Here is a 16,886-nt window from a genome sequence, read left to right on the forward strand (position 1 = left end):
ATAAACTTTGGACGTAAAACCCACAGCTGTCACCCTCAAGGGGGGAATAGATAGTTTGTTCTGGAGCCAAATAGGAGTGACCACAGCCTGGGAATGCAGCTTACGGTTATCCCACATTTTGTGTTCCGATGTGTTAAAAAAAATTTCACCAAGTTGTTACAGTGACAGAACAAAAGAAGATTATGAAGCAAGGCACCCTTCAAATAAACTGGTAGGAACATCAGGCAGGCAGGTGTCAGGAAAGGGAGGAAGTCTGCTGTGGCCTTCCGGCACTACCTTGATGACATTCTCAGCCCTTGGGTTTGTGCAAGCTGGTGACCTGTTAGTGCCTTCCAAAGAAGGTTTCACCTGATGACCTGAAAGTCACAGGAATGATAAATCAGTCACAGAGGTGGGCATTAAATAGCTGTGAAGGATGTAAAGATAGCCCAAACTACTTGGGCTCTGATTCCACAACGTTCCGTCACTCCACGATCACAGAAGTTCTGTCAGTCAGCCCCTTGGGATACTGCAGGGACAGCCAGCTGTTTTTCAGGAACTTCAGTCCTTCCTTTGTAGGTGTTTACCACCCCCCCCCCCCGCCAGGTTTTGAAGCTTAGTTTCTATTCCTTGGTTTTATTTCTTGAATTATGTTAAGCCTACCATTTATCTACTTTCTGAAGTATAGAGTCTTGCTCTTTTCTCATGTGCTTCTTCCTGGTGGTGATCACTTGCTCATGTGCTCCACAGCCCTCCTCTCTACCTCTCTTCACTACCGCCTGCTTTCCCTTTTTCCCTTTCCCCCCAGGCTTCATGGTCTTATTTGGACCATTTTCAGGCTTGTTTTGACACCCCTTCCCAGTGTTCTCTGGTCCCCATGTTTCTGCTGATCGTCTGAGACACTTCCAAGCCAGAGTCATTTTAAAAAGATTATCTGTGAGGTGTTTATTTTTTTTTTTTCAGATTATAATGTGGTGTGGGCGCAAGTCTCACATACGCCTGATGCAGAGTTGTTATTTGTCATACATTTTTTTTTTTCTCCTGCTAGGACTAATTTCAAAGTGAGCTTGCTCCCTTGCCTCACTTTATGTTTTTGTATCACCCAGGCTGTGGTGGCACATGGCCCTATAAGGGAGGGTCTCCTGTAGATGTCCCACAGAGAAAGGACCCTCCTATCCATGACCTGGCTTTCTTGGGTGGGTATCATGTGTTATGCGTTCTGAGTCCCTCAAGGACAGGCCAGGTGCAGGGATTTTATCTCTTCTAGGGCTCCCCTGCTTACTTCCTTTGACACTTCTAGGGATTTATTCCACTATTTTCAGCCCAGTGAAGCATCATACAGACTAGCAAAATACTTTATCCAACCTCTGAATTATGTTTTTTAAGAATTTAATTCTGATGATCTAATTTATAGTGCTGATCAGGGTGGAGCTCACTCTGTAGCCCAGGCTGGTTTCCAACTCATAGACTTCCTTCTACTTCAGCCTTTGAGTGCTGGGATTAAAAATCTGTGTCATCATGCCCACAAATACCATTTAATTTTCAAAGAAAAATGTTTGTTTCATTAACAAAATTATTATAATGCAACCCAAATGAATTTATAAGATTTTTTTAAAGTTTATCCTCAAATACCAAGGGCTGAGAGCAAGATGGAAGGAATTATAAAATTCTACAGACATAAAAATTTTAATTTTTTCATAAGTGGGTCAACATAAGCAGTTGAATTCCTGTAACTTGATGTAATGAGAAATATAACTTAAATAATGTTTAATAGGCATGGAAAAGCCCACGCTCATGTTGCCAGAGGAGGGGAATTTAAAGTTGATATAGAAGATAGAAAACAGTCACAGAAAGTGCCAAGATAAAACATAAAACATGATTGTGGAATTCATCATAGAATCACAACAAAATTACCAGTGAGGTAGACACAACTGTTCAAAGGAAAACCGGGGCTGGGGAGCTGGTCAGTGGATAAGGCAATTGCCTCGCAAGCATGTGCTCCTGAGTTGGGGTCATCAGCACCCAGGTAAGAGCTAGACAGTGTGGCAGGCGTCTGGAATCCCAGCCACTCGTGAGCGCAGAGCAGAAGGGAGGAGGAGGCGGGATGCCGCCGCCGCGGGCAGCCACGGGCAGCTAGCCTGGATCACGCAGCGGTGAACAAGGAGAAACCATTCCTCGAAGGAGGTGGCAGGTGACAGCTGTTTTCTGACCTCCACATGCACACCATGCTCACACACACACGCTCACACTCACACAGGAACACACACAACTCAGCAAAAATTAAAAAAAGAAAACAAAAGTAAAGCTTGTTGAATCTGGCCGAAGACACCCCCCCACACACACACACACCCACACACAGACACAAAGCTTCTTTTACTGCAGACAAGGCAGGTGGAAAAGGTGCCACAGGCCAGTGACACTTAGCGGAAACACGAGCAGGCTGCGCTGGGGACAGGGCTTTTGTGTGTCAGGGCAGTGGGCAGTGTCAGCAAAGCTGTGCATGGGAATGTAAAACACTGGCCATCTCACACCTAGACATGAGCAGAAATGAAGCTTTCTCGTTTACTGACAGATTAAAAACAATCAGAGGAAGTAGTGTCGTTACTTGAGTTTATCAAAATATTATCCCTGTAAACCCATTTGAACTTAGTGTATTCGTTTTGAGTAGATCAACATTGGAATTGTTTTTCTGGCATTGACCCTAAATCTGAGGCGTTTAATCCTGTTTAAGGGTTCTGCTTAGGGTTCATACCATGGCTCAAAACAAAGCAAACTAAATCTTCAAATTAAACTATAAGCCAAATATTTATGGCACAAAGAAAAAAACCTTCAATTATGCTTATTTGAATCTTTATACCCTAATGCTTGGTTCAGATGAATAATGATATTGTTCAATCGCTACTCTTAATTGTCAATGATGGAAAAATAGACATCCTTAAATCAGCAGGCATTGTCCATGCATTTTTAAAGTAGTAATAACTAAGAGGGAAAAAAAAAAGAAGTTAGCCTGAGCCGGATGTGGTGGTGCACACATTTAATCTCAGCACTTGGGAAGCAGAGGTAGGAGGATTGCTGTGAGTTCAAGGCCACCCTGAGATTACATAGTGAATTCCAAGTCAGCCTGAGCTTGTAGAGTTAAGACCCTACCCCAGAAAACAAAAAACAAACAAACAAAAAAAAAAGCTTATTTATTCATCCTGTTTTATTGCTTCTGCTACATAGTTGGCACACTGTGGTGATCTGCAGACTCTGCCCTCTTGAGTTTTAGGCAGTTTGTATGCGGACATAGGACCGAGAAAATCTACCTAAGAAAGCAAAGCTACCGATAGTGCCAAAAAACTGTTTCCTAAACCACGAGAAGAAAGAAAACAATAATGATTATGTTTAATCATCGGAGAAGGAATAGTGCAATGGATACCGTGAAAATGACAGATTATGAAGATATTCATAATGGTAACTGAAAATCAAGACAAAATGGACATTTCTCTGGAACACATAAATTGGCACATCTAATGCAAACACTAGTAAACTGAATATTTGAGTGCCCAGGGGACAAACTGGAATTAGTTCCAACATGACTTCTCACCCCAACGCCCAGCAGAACACTCACTGCATCAGGGCCCCATGCACAGGGTGCAGACGACCCTGCCACACTGTCCACCTGCTGCTGGCAGCCCCTGGGGGGAGCATGCCTCCCACTGTCAGAACCTGGAGAGGAGGACAAGCTCGCCACCGAGGAGTTCGCTCTTGACAGACCTCGAGCTGATCTCTGGACTGCACGAGTGAGTTCCCATTCACCACTCCACAAAACCGTATGGCTTTGGCCAGATTCTGAAACTCTAAACTTGAACCCACCCTTCGTTGGTTCAGTGATCCATCAGAAATGTTCTTTGCACAGCAAACCATCGAAAGTACCTGCAGTGTACACAGACAGATCAAACCATCCTTCTCATCAGAGCATGTCCAGACAGCAAGGGCGACAAAGAAGCCCGCGGGTGCAGCACGGCCGTGTGTGCTGACTGACAGCCTTGCGCGGCTCCTGTCGGGGAGGGGATGGTGCCGGCTCATGTGGAAGCAGACTGACCCTTTGACGACCGTACTCCTGGCGCAAGAGTAGGGAGACAGGACTCTTTCAGGAGGAAGAAGTGAGTTTTGAGGAACCTGGTGTTTTTTGTTTTTTATTTTTTTAATATCCTGGCTCATAGCAGTACTGACATGTCCAGGTGCCCTTGAAAGGCTTGTTGGCCAAAGAATTTCTTTCTATGTATTATTTTTTGCTTAATCCAATCTTAAAGTTTCACATTCTTTATATTAATTTATGCCTAGTCCCATATTCCAATTGATATATGATATAGAACATGTGACCGTCACTAGTTTCTATGTTATCTGAAGAGTATTTTTTTCTTTTTCTAAAATGTTTTGTTTATTTTTTATTTATTGAGAGTGATAGAGAGAAAGAGGTAGAGAGAGAGAGAGAGAGAGAGAGAGAGAGAATATAGGTGCGCCAGGGCTCCAGCCACTGCAAACACACTCCACATGCATGTGCCAAGATGTGCATCTGGCTAACGTGGGTCCTGGGGAATTGAGCCTCGAACTGGGGTCCTTAGGCTTCACAGGCAAGCGCTTAACCGCTAAGCCATCTCTCCAGCCCTGAAGAGTAATTTTTAAAGCAATAGGCATTGAACAGTAAGATAAATGATAGTCTGTCATGTATTATTTTTAAAATAAACACCGTGGCTTAAAGGTTTTATATACTAAGTAAGCAGTTGCTTTTAACTGTAACCACGACTAACTTGGTGACTTGGTCGCTGGATCTACAGCCTATGAAGCTAAAGAGTCATTTCCTCAGTGCTTAACATTTTCATTCTCACACTGAGGTAACCCAGGTGCAGGGTGCCCTTAAGTGACTGTCCCACTTCATAACATAAAGCCTTTCTGGAGCCAGGACCCCCGCCCCCCCAGCTTCTGTCCAAAACACCAGCTCTGGTCCTCTCCCCAAGGACAGAATCTCTTTTAAGGGCATAAAAGTTTGACTCTGTTTTACTTGATTTTTCTTTATCCCCCAAACAGAGAAGAGAGTTTTTTGAATAATTTGTCACTTGGGTACAAATTTAATTTTTTTAAAAAAGGAAGATTATGAAGATCCAGGTTTTATGAGCAGTATGCGTTTCTTACACAGTGACTTGAAAGTATTGCAGTCTTTGAATTCATAGTTGTTCCTTGATCATCATTACATGATTTCCTTCCTTCCTTCATTCTTTTTCTTTCTTTCTTCCTTTCTTTCTTTCTTTCTTTCTTTCTTTCTTTCTTTCTTTCTTTCTTTCTTTCTTTCTTTCTTTCTTTCTTTCTTTCTTTCTTTCTTTCCTTCCTTCCTTCCTTCCTTCCTTCCTTCCTTCCTTCCTTCCTTCCTTCCTTCCTTCCTTCTTTCTTTCTTTCTTTTTCTTTCTTTCCCTCTCTCTCCCTCTCTCTCTCTTTCTTCTTCTTCTTTTTTGTTTTTGCATAATGGACTCTAGGTGGTTGATTTTTAAGAACTGTGCTAAGTTAGCTTTGCAGCATCCACAAGGAGAGGGAGGGGCGCTGGTAGTTCTGCTGGGGGGGTGGGGGCAGCGGGATCTCCATGGGCATCAACTGCCTACTACCGCCATCTAGTGTCCTAGAGGGGAAATAACAGCTGACTGTCCTGTCCTGCACTTGCTTCTGTGTCCTTTCTGAGGAATGGATGCACAGATTGCAGGAGTAAATTCAGCCCCAACGTATGCGATTATTACGGATGTTTCCTGTTTTCAGTGACAGCAGCCTACCATTTCACCCAGCCACAGAGACACCAGGGAGTGTGTTGTCGCAAGATAGGCTATTCACTGCAGGGACTGATCCTGAGTGGGAGGTGATATGGACAGGTTTCAGGTGCTGAGTTAGGAAGAAAAGGGAGGCTCGTCCACAGTGGAGGGAAGAGGGACAGCGGTGGGAGCAGGTGGGGTGGCGTTTGTCCAGAGCCTGGTCCTCGCTGCTCCGTCTGCCAGAGCATTTTCTTAGTAATGATGCTTAGTAATGGTGCTTTCTTAGTAATGTTTTCATTGGGAAATTTTATGTTTTATAAATGAGTGACCGAAAGTCATAAACTTAGTAAAACAAATATATGGCTTCCACTTTAAAGAATTATTTACTGTTTTGATGTAATTTTTTTTTTAATCTCCGTGGAGTTCTTCAGATTCTGGCAAATAATTGAAAGTTATCTAAACCTTTTCTTTTTTTTTTTTTAGCAAGCCCAGTGTATGGATGGTTTCCCACGTGTTCTACCTATGTGCTTTTACACCGTATAGGAAGCCTCCATAGAAACAATAGTTTATAGTAAATGGTTGCTTAGTAACATGGCAATGTATAAGAGTTGCAACTGCAAAGTTCTGGACTTATAGCTGCAAAACATGATTATATTTGTTGGCTAATTACTAAGGCATCCAAAAATAGGCATTCACTGCCTATCTTCAAACAGCCAACAGCTATAACACTCAACAAAGCAAGTAGAAGACTCAAAATCATGCTGGGTGCTCCAAAGCCTTCTCTCTGTGATTGTTCCAGCACATTCTTCTTTGTCTAAACCCTCCCAATTCCACTGAAGCCCACTTCCTGCCATTTGTCTTCTGAAGAGGACAGATACATTCCTCAGAACATTCATGTGACTGAGCTTCTCATCCTTTGAGGAAGTCATTACCTTTCTGACGTCTCCTTCAGTGCGAGTACGCTGCAGCTTGTCCTTGCTTTGCTTTCAGTCACATCTTCCTGTTTTCCAGTCTTCTAGTCTCTTATTCTGAATGAGGTCCTGCATCTGACTTGTACTGGGCCAGTGATAGCTGCTAAGTCTGACAAGAGCCTTATTTTTGGTATCTTAGTGCAGAATGAAGTCAGAGTGAGTCAAAGACAGTGGCGATGACTTCCAGCCTTTCCAAGAAGAAAGAAGAACCTGTTATTTGTCACGGAATGTGTTTTTATCTCTAGGTGTGCACTTGCCCACAGTCACCCTACTTGAGCTGATTAATTATGTTTGAGGGAATGATTTTAATACTTTTTGCTTGCACCGTACCTGCAGCCAGCGTTCCCTGAGCACTGTCCTGACTATCAGCCCGGCACACGAGTCTGGAAGGCACCTTGCCTGCCTGTAGCACGGCCACAGCTGAGGCAAAGCCCGGGTTTACCTCCTTCCTGTCGGCTTACAGCTCTTGAGCTCTCTCCTGCCCTTGCAATGTTTGAGGAAAGAGTCTGTGGAGAGAACAGAGCTTGGAAACCACTTGTCTAGGAGCTGGTTCGTGTGCTGCACTGGGTATCACCCTCAGGTCTACCCTAGTCACCTCTTTATCTTGTTGGTCACAACAGTCCCAATTAACATAAAAATAAGGTGTGAATGAAATTTTCCAAAACTTGGATAGCTTCAAAGTAGGCAGACAACCTTGATCCAGTGCTCAATTCTTATCTAGTAGAAAGCAATTTTAAGTGAGAAATGATTTTTATTTGGTAGAAAATAAATTAGAACTATGATTATATTCTGTTTACCCTCCCACTGAGTCGTCTTGAGAGGGGATGATCAAGACTCATCACGGTTTTGTAACTCCGGGCAGGCTGAATCTGCCATCCATTTGAAACAGTGTGAGTGAGAGGGCCTCCACAGGGAACGCTGCGACAAAGAGATGTTTCAGTGGGAATGAAGACAGCCACAGCACTGGCCTGTGGGCTGCCAGTCCCTTCTGAGGACAGTTTAGTTTGGCATTGGATTCTCGAGCCCAGCGATAAAATGTATCTTTTTCTCATAGCATTTTCTATCTTGAGTTTTTCTGTGCCTGTACTTTATAGAGTACAGTTTTAAGCTGTGTGTGTGTGTGTGTGTGTGTGTGTGTGTGTGTGTGTGTGTGAATTGGGAATGTGAGGGCCCCCGGGCTCTCCAGTCTTCTCACTGTACAGCACCTTGTCTTGTCTGATGTCTCTGTGTGATTGGCTCCAGTTTTCCATGGAGTGTAGTAACATCTAGGAGGGGTCTTCTGTTGGATGAGGCACGGAGAAGTGCGTCCAATATGCTCTTTTCTTCCCCCCAGAGTCTGTGTGTGTTCATGCCACCCGGGATGAAGGAAGGGCAGCCCAGGCTCATCCCTGCGGGGCCCATCACCCAGGGCACCACCATCTCCGCGTATGTGGCCAAGTCCAGGAAAACGCTGCTTGTAGAAGACATTCTTGGGGTAAAGCGCTTTTCACTCCGATGTTTTTAAACTGAAGCATATAATGAAGAATGATGATTCGCTTATTTAATGATGGGACCTTGACATTCCATTTGAATGACACTGAGTATATGCCTTTATGGGCTCCCCTAGCCATGGAAATACAAGGGAAGGAAGCTTACACATACTTTTCTTCATGTGACATTCCTGGGGGATGGCTTATACCACACACACCAGTGAAGCCCAGGCCAGTTGTGGAGAGAATGCTGTTGGTGACCCTGTGCCATGCTCCCTGGTGACGGCTGTCGTCACCCCATGAAGCCACTAGATGCCATTCTGCGGGGTGTGAAGTGTACAAAAAAAAGGAGTATCAAAGTTTATGTTTTTCCAATTTCCTTTCAGGATGAGCGATTCCCAAGAGGTACTGGGTTGGAATCAGGGACTCGCATCCAGTCCGTCCTTTGCTTGCCGATTGTCACTGCCATCGGGGACTTGATTGGCATTCTGGAGCTCTACCGGCACTGGGGCAAAGAAGCCTTCTGCCTCAGCCATCAGGAGGTGAGGCCCCACGAGGACTTCACCACCCTCTCTTGTGCTGAGGGGGACACGAATGGCCAGGAGAGTCACAATTTGCTTGACAGTGTTTGGATATGAACACTAGTGATCTTAAACCCTTGTTTTCTTATGTAGTTCGCTCACAGGGGAGGCTGGCTGAATTAGAAACACACATTTACTTCTATATGAAAACATCTTTGATAAGAAAAATAAATATGCCTCCCTGTGGATGATTGCTTTGTGTTTTTAAGAACTATTTACTATTGATTTGAGTACAAATGAAAAATAGTTCCCTTAAAAAAGTTTAAAGCTTGTGCCAGGCATGGTGGCACATGCCTTTCACCCCAGCACTCAGAAGGTACAGGTAGGAGGATTGCTCATGAGTTTGAGGCCACCCTGAGATTACATAGTGAATTCCAAGTCAGCCCAGACTAGAGCAAGCTCCTACCTTGAAAAACCAAAAGGAAAAAACTGGTTAAGCTTGCTGGGCATGGTAGCACATGCCTTTAATCCCAGCACTGGGGAGGCAAAGATAGGAGGATTGCCATGAGTTCAAGGCCACCCTGAGACTACATAGTGCATTTCAGGTCAGCCTGAACTACATTGAGACCCTACCTCAAAAAACAAAACAAAACAAAACAAAAAACTGGTTAAGCTTAATATTGTAAGTATATGTGCACCCCTAGAGATAAAAAATGGCAGTGCAACTGTGATATATGAAGCGAGCCTCTTCACTTGAGTCAGTGGCCCGCCTCATGATACCCTGTCTGCCCCCAACTCCCTTCACCTCCTGGGCCTCGGGCAGTAGCTTTCTTTGCTCTTTGCCCAGTGGAGCTCAGGTTCTGCCTCCACACACCACCAAAAGCGACTCTGCTGTGCTGCATTGAGTTTTCTGCTGTGTCCAGCCCTCAAAACTGCCCCCTGCCCAGTGGAGGTTTGTTGACAGAAGGAGCTGGAGTCGCTGTGCTGTGTGTGTGCACAAAACTTTTCCCTTCTGGGAATGCCACACCAGTCCAGGCCGGGCGCTAGAGGCCTTGTGAGCAGAACCTTTACTAAACTGAAAACGAAACCTCTTGTGGGAAAACAAGAAAGCATTAAATTTCTTCAAAAAAAATTTTTTTTTATTTATGTATGAGAGAAGCAGGCACAGACAGAGGGCATGAGTGAGCCAGGGCCTCTTGCCACTGTGTACGAACTCCAGACCCGTGCTACTTTGTGCATCTTGCTTTACGTAGGTACTGGGGAATTCAACTCAGGGCGGCAGACTTTGGCTGCAAGTGCCTTTTCCTGCGCTGTCTCTCCAGCCGTAGAGCATTGCGCTCAAGCAGAAGGCATGGCTATAAGCAGGACACTTGGTAGCGTTTGCCACTTCATGTGCAGCAGAGTGTCAGCTCCGTGACACCAGTAGGTTCTTCCTTGGCATGTGCTGTGTGACTAACCCAACCTTCTCTGATGTGTGTACGTGTGTATTTTAGGTCGCTACAGCCAATCTTGCCTGGGCTTCCGTAGCAATACACCAGGTACAGGTGCGTTCTTATAGGGCCCTATGAGGAGGGGGCAGTTTTGGGAACCCTAGTTAAAGTTGACAAGTGGTTTTGTGCTTTAGTTTCTTACGATAGTTTCATTTAGTTTAGCTCTTACAGTACTGTACATCTGAACAATTTTATCCATGTAACCGCTTAACATTTACAAAGTTATTAAATGTCTGGCAGTTATATCCACAGGCACATCTGCTTTCCTTCTCCCTTCCCCCTTTTCTACTCCTTCTCTCCATTCGCCCTCTCTCTCCCCCCTCATTCTCTCCTTTTCTATGTCTCTTCCCTTTCCTTCCTTTCTCCTTTTCCTCTTTCCCCTTCCCCCTCCATGTCTCAAACTCTGAACAGGCTTAGTGTTTAGCACATTTTATGTACTCAATCAATATTACCGGTTAGTGATACGGTTATTACCTGTAAAGCCAAGTTATTAGTATTCTTGAGGTTTGTTTTTAAATGAGCAGAACTGTCTGATAACTAATAGTCACCGTTTTATCTGGCAGGTGTGCAGAGGTCTTGCCAAGCAGACGGAACTGAATGATTTTCTACTTGATGTATCAAAGTAAGTTCACTTTGCAGGCAGCCACAGCCCTTGTTGATCGGTGACTTATTACGAGCAGCCCTGAAGGGCCAGGCCTTTGGCCCACCGCAGTGGCCTTGTTACCAGGCAGTCTGTGGGAAAGTGATTGTCCGTGCCATGGAAATGTCTGTTACTCCATGTTCCCTTTATAAGGGAAAGATTATAGGTTCATCTGAGAGTAATAGTCATCAGTGTGACATTGATTTTGGAGGTGATTACCTTAAGACATGTCCCAGACATTAAGTACATATTTGTAGGAGACTGCCAGCCCTGCTGGGAACATGTTTTCTTGTTACCTTTTTCTCCAAAACTGCCCTGTGGCATCTTCAGTGACATCAGTTTAAACAGTGTGGTTAACACTATGGTTAATGCTATCATTTTACTTTTTTTAAACTTTTTTTGTTATTTTTATTTATTTATTTGAGAGCAACAGAGAAAGAGGCAGAGAGAGAGAGAGAGAGAGAGAGAATGGGCGCGCCAGGGCTTCCAGCCACTGCAAACGAACTCCAGATGCGTGTGCCCCATTGTACATCTGGCTAACGTGGGTCCTGGGGAACCGAGCCTCAATCTGGAGTCCTTAGGTTTCACAGGCAAGCGCTTAACCGCTAAGCCATCTCTCCAGCCCTCATTTTCTTTTCTATGCAAAGTATCTCATGCTGGAGAAAACATCCTATTTCCCTGACACTTGACCTAGAAAAGCTTCCTTGAGCAGGTGAAAAAGCGACTACAGACATTCATTGCATTCCAGAGTCACATGCTCCAGGCGATCTTTGTCTCCCCGACCCAGCCCCTTAAGCACTGAGGCGCAAAGGCACCAAGCCATGGCCGTCTTGCTCATATCTTCTGTCCAGTTTACTACAGGAGCACGCCATGCGCTAGCTCTTCCTTGGCCTCTGGCAGTAATGCAACAGCCACCGGCTTCTCCACATCCCTGTGGTGGCTGTTCACAGTAGCCATGGTCCACCATGCTGGACCATAAACCGAGCTACCTGCGAGAACACTGAACCCATGAGTAATCATGTTGCAGTTGCAGGTTCTGGGATTGGAGAAGTGTGGGGCCAAAACTGCCCTTGGTCACCCAGCCGGCTCTCCCTCCAACACTACACCCTCACAGAGGTGGTCGGGACATGCTACTGCGCTACTTCAAAACGCATGGGAAAGAAGTTATGTTCTCTCTGGGGAGTATTTACATGGCTTGGAAGTGTCCCCTCAGCTGAATGCAAGCCTACCCTGACACTTCACTGCCCCCTGCTGTTTCCTGCAGTGGGAGAATCTCTTCCTTCCCCACATTCCTCAGCACATAGTGTAAGCAAGGTTTTCCTCAGCATCAGTGGTTTCAAGCTAAACAATGTGTCATTTGAATGCAATTCGTGGTTCATGACCATCAGCCGAGCTCCCTGTGAAAACACTGTCAGGTTTACATGACCTGGAACTGAAAGCCTCATCCAGCCATGAGAGAGCCCGCACTGAACTTTCCATCCTCTGGCAGTATGTGTCTGTTGATCCATCTTGGGAGTTCACGTTGTAATAAACATGCCTTGTGGGCTGGAGAGATGGCTTAGCGGTTAAGCGCTTGCCTGTGAAGCCTAAGGACCCCGGTTCGAGGCTTGGTCCCCAAGTCCCATGTTAGCTAGATGCACAGGGGGCGCACGCGTCTGGAGTTCGTTTGCAGAGGCTGGAAGCCCTGGCGTGCCCATTCTCTCTCTCCCTCTATCTATCTGTCTTTCTCTGTGTGTCTGTTGCTCTCAAATAAGTAAATAAAATAATTAAAAGAAATAAACGTGCCTTGTGCCTCTAAAACATGTTCTGACCACATATAATCATAAGGATCTCTTTCTGTAAGAGGTTATTGGGTCCTTATCCTTACTCATGTGCTGATAGTTCTCCTAAAAGGAATTACATCACTTTCCCAGTACAATTCAACTTCTTCCAATTTTCCAGTGATCTTTTAAATCATATTGATAAGATTTAGCCAATTTAAAGTTTTCCTTATCTCAGAGCAATGTTATCATAAGAATATCAGGCACATTTGACCCAGTGTGGTCCTGCATCATTATCATTAAATGCTGTGACCCTTTTCTCTCCGTTGCCGCCCAGCAATGAGTTGATTACCTGAGCGCATTCTCTGAGAAGAGCGTCTCTAAGTGAAAGCAATGGTAGCACTTCATTTACATCTAAAAGATAATATTCATTGTTTCCATAAGAGGAAAAAAATCAAATGGCATCTATGTTTATGTTTCTTTAAATGTAGACAAGGCCCTAAAATGTATTTTAATTTTATATGCACGGTAATGTAAAATGTCTTAGAGGATTTGTGTTCTTTTTTTCAGAACGTATTTCGACAACATAGTCGCAATAGATTCTCTACTTGAACACATAATGGTAGGTTTCTGAAAATGATTTTTTTTTAAGACTTAGGTCTTTGGTTCCATTGCATGGTATGACATCTTATGTGTGTTAGGCAAACAAGCTTTTTTAAGTATTATGAATATATGGTGCTCAAAACCCACTTTGATCATTTTATCACTTATGCTGTAATTTTTGGTGGGGAAGCTTTGGATAATTTTTTTTTTAGGTGGACCAGTTGTTTTTTCCTCTGGTGGGAAGCTGTACTTGGAAAACAGTCTCCAAACCAACATTTACATATAGCTTTTCTTAGGAATTTCCCTAGTTCTTCTTGATCATGAAATTCAGTTCTACCCTGGTTGTTTTTAGTGACCTACTCGTCACGAAAAGTACATTTATCACTCTCCAGTGACCAGTGAACTTTCTACGATATTTTTTGGCATTTTTTTCAAGCTTCATTCTGCTATTGTCTTATAATATACAGTTATTTCAATTCTTTTGTGTTTGGTAAGGCTTGCCTTGTGACCCATAATGTGATGCATTTGAGAGAGTGTTCAATCAACTGCTGAGAACATGTACTCCGGATCAATGGTTTGGGATATTCTATAGATATCTGTCAGGTCAATTTGACCTGTGGTATAGTTTCTTTGTTCCTTCTACCTATGGGAACTTTTGGTCATGGTCATATATATTTTTTTCCTTATATATGTCTGAGTGTATTATGGCTTCAACCCTGTGTCTCGTCCCTGGGGTTCTTTCTTCTGTTTGGTCCCATCTGCGAACCATGCTTCCATTGTGTTTTTATTTAATTAATAGACTATTTAAAATATTTTATTGATAATCTCTATACATATACACAATGTACCCTGATCATCATCCCCTCCCAGCACCCTTCCAAACTTCCCACACTGAACCCCATCTTCTTTCTAAGTAGTGCCTTCTGTTCCTTTATTTTTAGATTGTTATTTATTGATTTGAGGGAGGGAGAGAGAGGGGCAGTGCTAGGGCCTCTAGCCACTGTGCCAGTGCAGATGACCTCGGGGCGCGTGCTCCACCTGTGCGTCTGGCTTGCGTGGGTGCTGAAGAATCAGACCTGGTCCTTTGGCTTTGCAGGCAAGTGCCTTAGCCACTAAGCCATCTCTCCATCCCTGTTATGTTTCGATACCATCGTTTTTTCTTTTTCTTTTTCTTTTTTTTCTTTTTTTCCCTTAGATTGCATGGGGCTTGTGTAGGTTGCCAGTGTGAGGTTATGGATGCTACAGCCACTTTTTGTCTGGAAAACACTGTTCCAAATCAGTCTTCCCCATCCTTTGGCTCTTACATTCTTTCCACCACCTCTTCAGCTGTGTTCCCTGAGCCTTGGAGGGTGTGGCAGAGGGAACTCATGTAATGCTAACCTCTCAACTGTCACCTCTCAGCACGTTTTGAGTCTCCCTGGTAGTCTCTGTTATCTAAAAAGAGAAGCTGTTCTAACCATCAGTGAGAGTAGCATTAGCATGTGGGTGTAAACAAGTATTTAGAGGACAATTTGGTGGGAATAATATTTCCGTAACCTAAGTCTAGGCACCTCCAAGCACTAGACAGGCCACTTGTCCTTGGCAAGGAGGTAATGTTGGCTCCAAGACTTTGAAGCCAGTGGACACGGGACTGTTGGAAGTGATATAACCTTGTGGTAGAGGGAAAAGAGGGGAGGAGGCTGAGATACTAACAAAGGCCTTTTGATGGCGTAGAGCAGATTGCTTGTTCCCAAAGAGAAAATCAAGGTTGTCTCTAAATCCCTAGGTGGCCATTTCATTGGGCTCAGTGTTTCTCAAAGGGACAACATCCTCCAGGGAGGTTGACATGTTCTTGGCAGGATTATCCTGAGCAGATAAGCATGTCCTTAATGACCAGAGTGTCTTCTCTTCCCTTGTCCTTGCGACAGGAACACCTTATCTTGTTTTCTGATGATGTGGACAGTGGTCCACCAGCTAGTGGGGGTCAGTGCCTGGGATTTCCATTGATTGTGCCCGTGTCTGAGCACTCTGTGTCCTCCTCTGAAACCATCTGCCTCTACATCATCTTAGTGGGGACTTTGATCCTTGGAAAGCCCTTGAGGACCCCTCCAACCACCCCCAGGGCCACAACTGCCTTGGTCCTTCAGCTGTCATCTGCCAGCCCTGAGTTAGGCAGCATCCCCCACATGATGACACTGTGGACCTGCCAGCCCCAAGCTGTGCTTTTTATTTTCTTATCCTAATCATCCTTGTGACACTGACAGTTCTGATGTCATTGCACCTTTTAAATATTGTAATATTTATTAATGTGATCAATTTGACTGCCTACTATTTTGTTTTTTTTTTTTTTGTTTTTTGTTTTTTGTTTTTACTATTTTATTTTTTACTATTTTGTTTTTTTTTTTACTATTTTCTTCTCTTCCCAATATAAATTGGTCTGTGGATTTCTCTTTTATAGTTTCTGTGTCAGGTTTAAGTAAGGGTTAAGGTTTAAGGGATTATGAAAGAATCTGAAAAGCTTTTGGTCATTTTTGAATTTAAATCAATGTATGTTTCTGGGGGTTTTTAGAAGACATTGAAGTCAATGGCTTGAAACGAGGACCCTGTGTCTTACAGGGGGAGCTCTTTGAGTGTTTGCATAGTCTTCAGGACTCTCATTTTACTAATATTTTCAACCTCTTTGAAATGCATTTCATTTTTTTCTGAAAAATTATCCATCCCATTCAGATATTTTGGCATATGTATATGCAGGTATTTTATGTTTTCTGTGCATATGTGTGTGTGTGTATGTGAAGGCCAGTTGTTGACATCAGGTGTCCTTCTCAATCACTCTTACATCTTATTTTTGACAAGGCTGTCGTTAAGCACAGAAACTCACTGATCTTCCCATACTATCAGGGCAACAAGCTCCAGGACCCTCCTGTCTCTGTCTCCCCAGCCCTGGGAATATGGACGTGCACCACTGAGCTCACCTTTTACGTGGGTCCCAGGGAGTCGTACTCAGGCCCTTCTGCTTGCATTTTACCACTAGGCCACGTTCTCGACCCTCTTGTAGAGTTTGACAATCATTAATTAATTGTATAAACAAGATCCTAGACACCAGGGAAGTCAGTTTCCCAGAATCCAGTTGTCTCTTTGACAGGGCAGGATTATCATCATCACTTAACAAATCAGGGTAGGGTGAGCTTGTAAAATAATTCTCCAGTATCTCCTGCAACCCACTGCCCTTACTCTCTCCCTACTTTTATGCCGTCATCCTTCCTCAGGGGTTGAGTTTTATGCCACGGAGATAATATATGTGTTCAAGTCAGGGGTCGGTGAAGGGCAGTTGTATGCAGGAGGCCACATTGTCTCACACCTGTTCATTGAGGCAGATAATGCATTACGAACAACACAGGCAGGAAGGAACATGGCTGCGCCCCAATAAGACTTGGACAGAGACCTCCTCGACCTTGCCTTGACCACTGAAAACACTGTGTGAAGAAGGCAGTTGTTACCCTCTGAGAGCTAATGCCTGTGCCTGTAGGGACATGAAGGGAAGCTTTGGTGCTCTTGTACTCATGAGACCCTCCCTGTGCCACAGACGCAGGCCAGGGGCTGCTGAGGGGTGCAGACGTGTAGTGAGGGCAGAGAGGGCGTCTGGCCTCGTCCCAATTGTCTTGTCCAGTCGATCTTAGTTCCATGCAGAGAGTCCCGG

General features: G+C 44.2%; 1 protein-coding gene across 1 annotated transcript in view; it reads left to right on the top strand.

Moving 5' to 3' along the window:
* Window positions 1-16,886, top strand: part of Pde10a (phosphodiesterase 10A) — a 201,710-nt gene that overhangs the window by 140,560 nt on the left and 44,264 nt on the right. The window contains 5 exon segments of the mRNA XM_004651088.3: window positions 8,061-8,201; window positions 8,583-8,738; window positions 10,211-10,261; window positions 10,771-10,829; window positions 13,178-13,229. Coding sequence (XP_004651145.2) covers window positions 8,061-8,201; window positions 8,583-8,738; window positions 10,211-10,261; window positions 10,771-10,829; window positions 13,178-13,229 — 459 coding nt within the window.

Source organism: Jaculus jaculus, chromosome 9, assembly GCF_020740685.1.
Source record: "Jaculus jaculus isolate mJacJac1 chromosome 9, mJacJac1.mat.Y.cur, whole genome shotgun sequence".
Lineage (NCBI taxonomy): Eukaryota > Metazoa > Chordata > Mammalia > Rodentia > Dipodidae > Jaculus > Jaculus jaculus.